The 697-nt window shown below is 58.8% G+C and overlaps 1 protein-coding gene across 1 annotated transcript in view; it reads left to right on the forward strand.

The window, feature by feature from the left end:
- Window positions 1-697, forward strand: part of LOC119585945 (calcium-activated chloride channel regulator 1-like) — a gene marked incomplete in the record, with an annotated part of 13,408 nt that overhangs the window by 11,122 nt on the left and 1,589 nt on the right. Inside the window, 2 exon segments of the mRNA XM_037934660.1 lie at window positions 1-350; window positions 508-697. Of these exon segments, the coding sequence (XP_037790588.1) occupies window positions 1-350; window positions 508-697 (540 nt within the window).

The raw sequence follows: 697 nt of genomic DNA on the forward strand, positions 1-697 counted from the left end.
GCGAAGTCCCGTCGAACGCCCAGACCGTCATCATGTCGACGATCAGCTCCGCCGGCCCGAGCGACAACCAGACGGCAGGAAACGCGACCCACCCCGCCCACGCCAGCAGCGCCGGCTACGACTGGAGAGTGTGGCTGGCGGTCGGCGTGGGCGTGTGTGGCATACTGCTCGCGGCGGGCATCATCCTGGCGTGCATCTGCTGTTGCAAAAGGAACCCCGAGGGCGGAGAGAAGGACCCCGACAGGCCAATCTACAAGATCTACGTGAACAACGCCTACATCCAGGAGGAAGATGGCGAGATCAAGGTGGTGAGCAACGGGAAGCTCGTGGACGACAAAGAGCCGAGCCAGGTGGGTGTTTGGGTTTGACCTTTTCCAATTCGTTTTTTCACTTGTTCTTTAATGATAAACTGCACTGCCATGCTTATATTATATGGCTCTATATTCGTTAAAGGGAAATATGGCATTTTGTGCATCTTACATTAACATCTGTCAGTCTTGCCCCCAGGTGCAGGAGTGGGTGAACTCCCTGTCCAAGTTCGGCTCGACGGACGTGTACGGGGCAGAGAACGGCGAGGCCCCGGCGGCGGCGACTGAGGCTCCCCTGGTTGAGTGCCGTCCCCGCGCCTCCATGAAGTACGCCAGCCCCGTGCGTTTCGGCGTGCTCACCAACGGCTCCATCATGAGGGAAGCTTGCG

The sequence above is a fragment of the Penaeus monodon genome, chromosome 20 (assembly GCF_015228065.2).
Source record: "Penaeus monodon isolate SGIC_2016 chromosome 20, NSTDA_Pmon_1, whole genome shotgun sequence".
NCBI classification, from domain to species: domain Eukaryota; kingdom Metazoa; phylum Arthropoda; class Malacostraca; order Decapoda; family Penaeidae; genus Penaeus; species Penaeus monodon.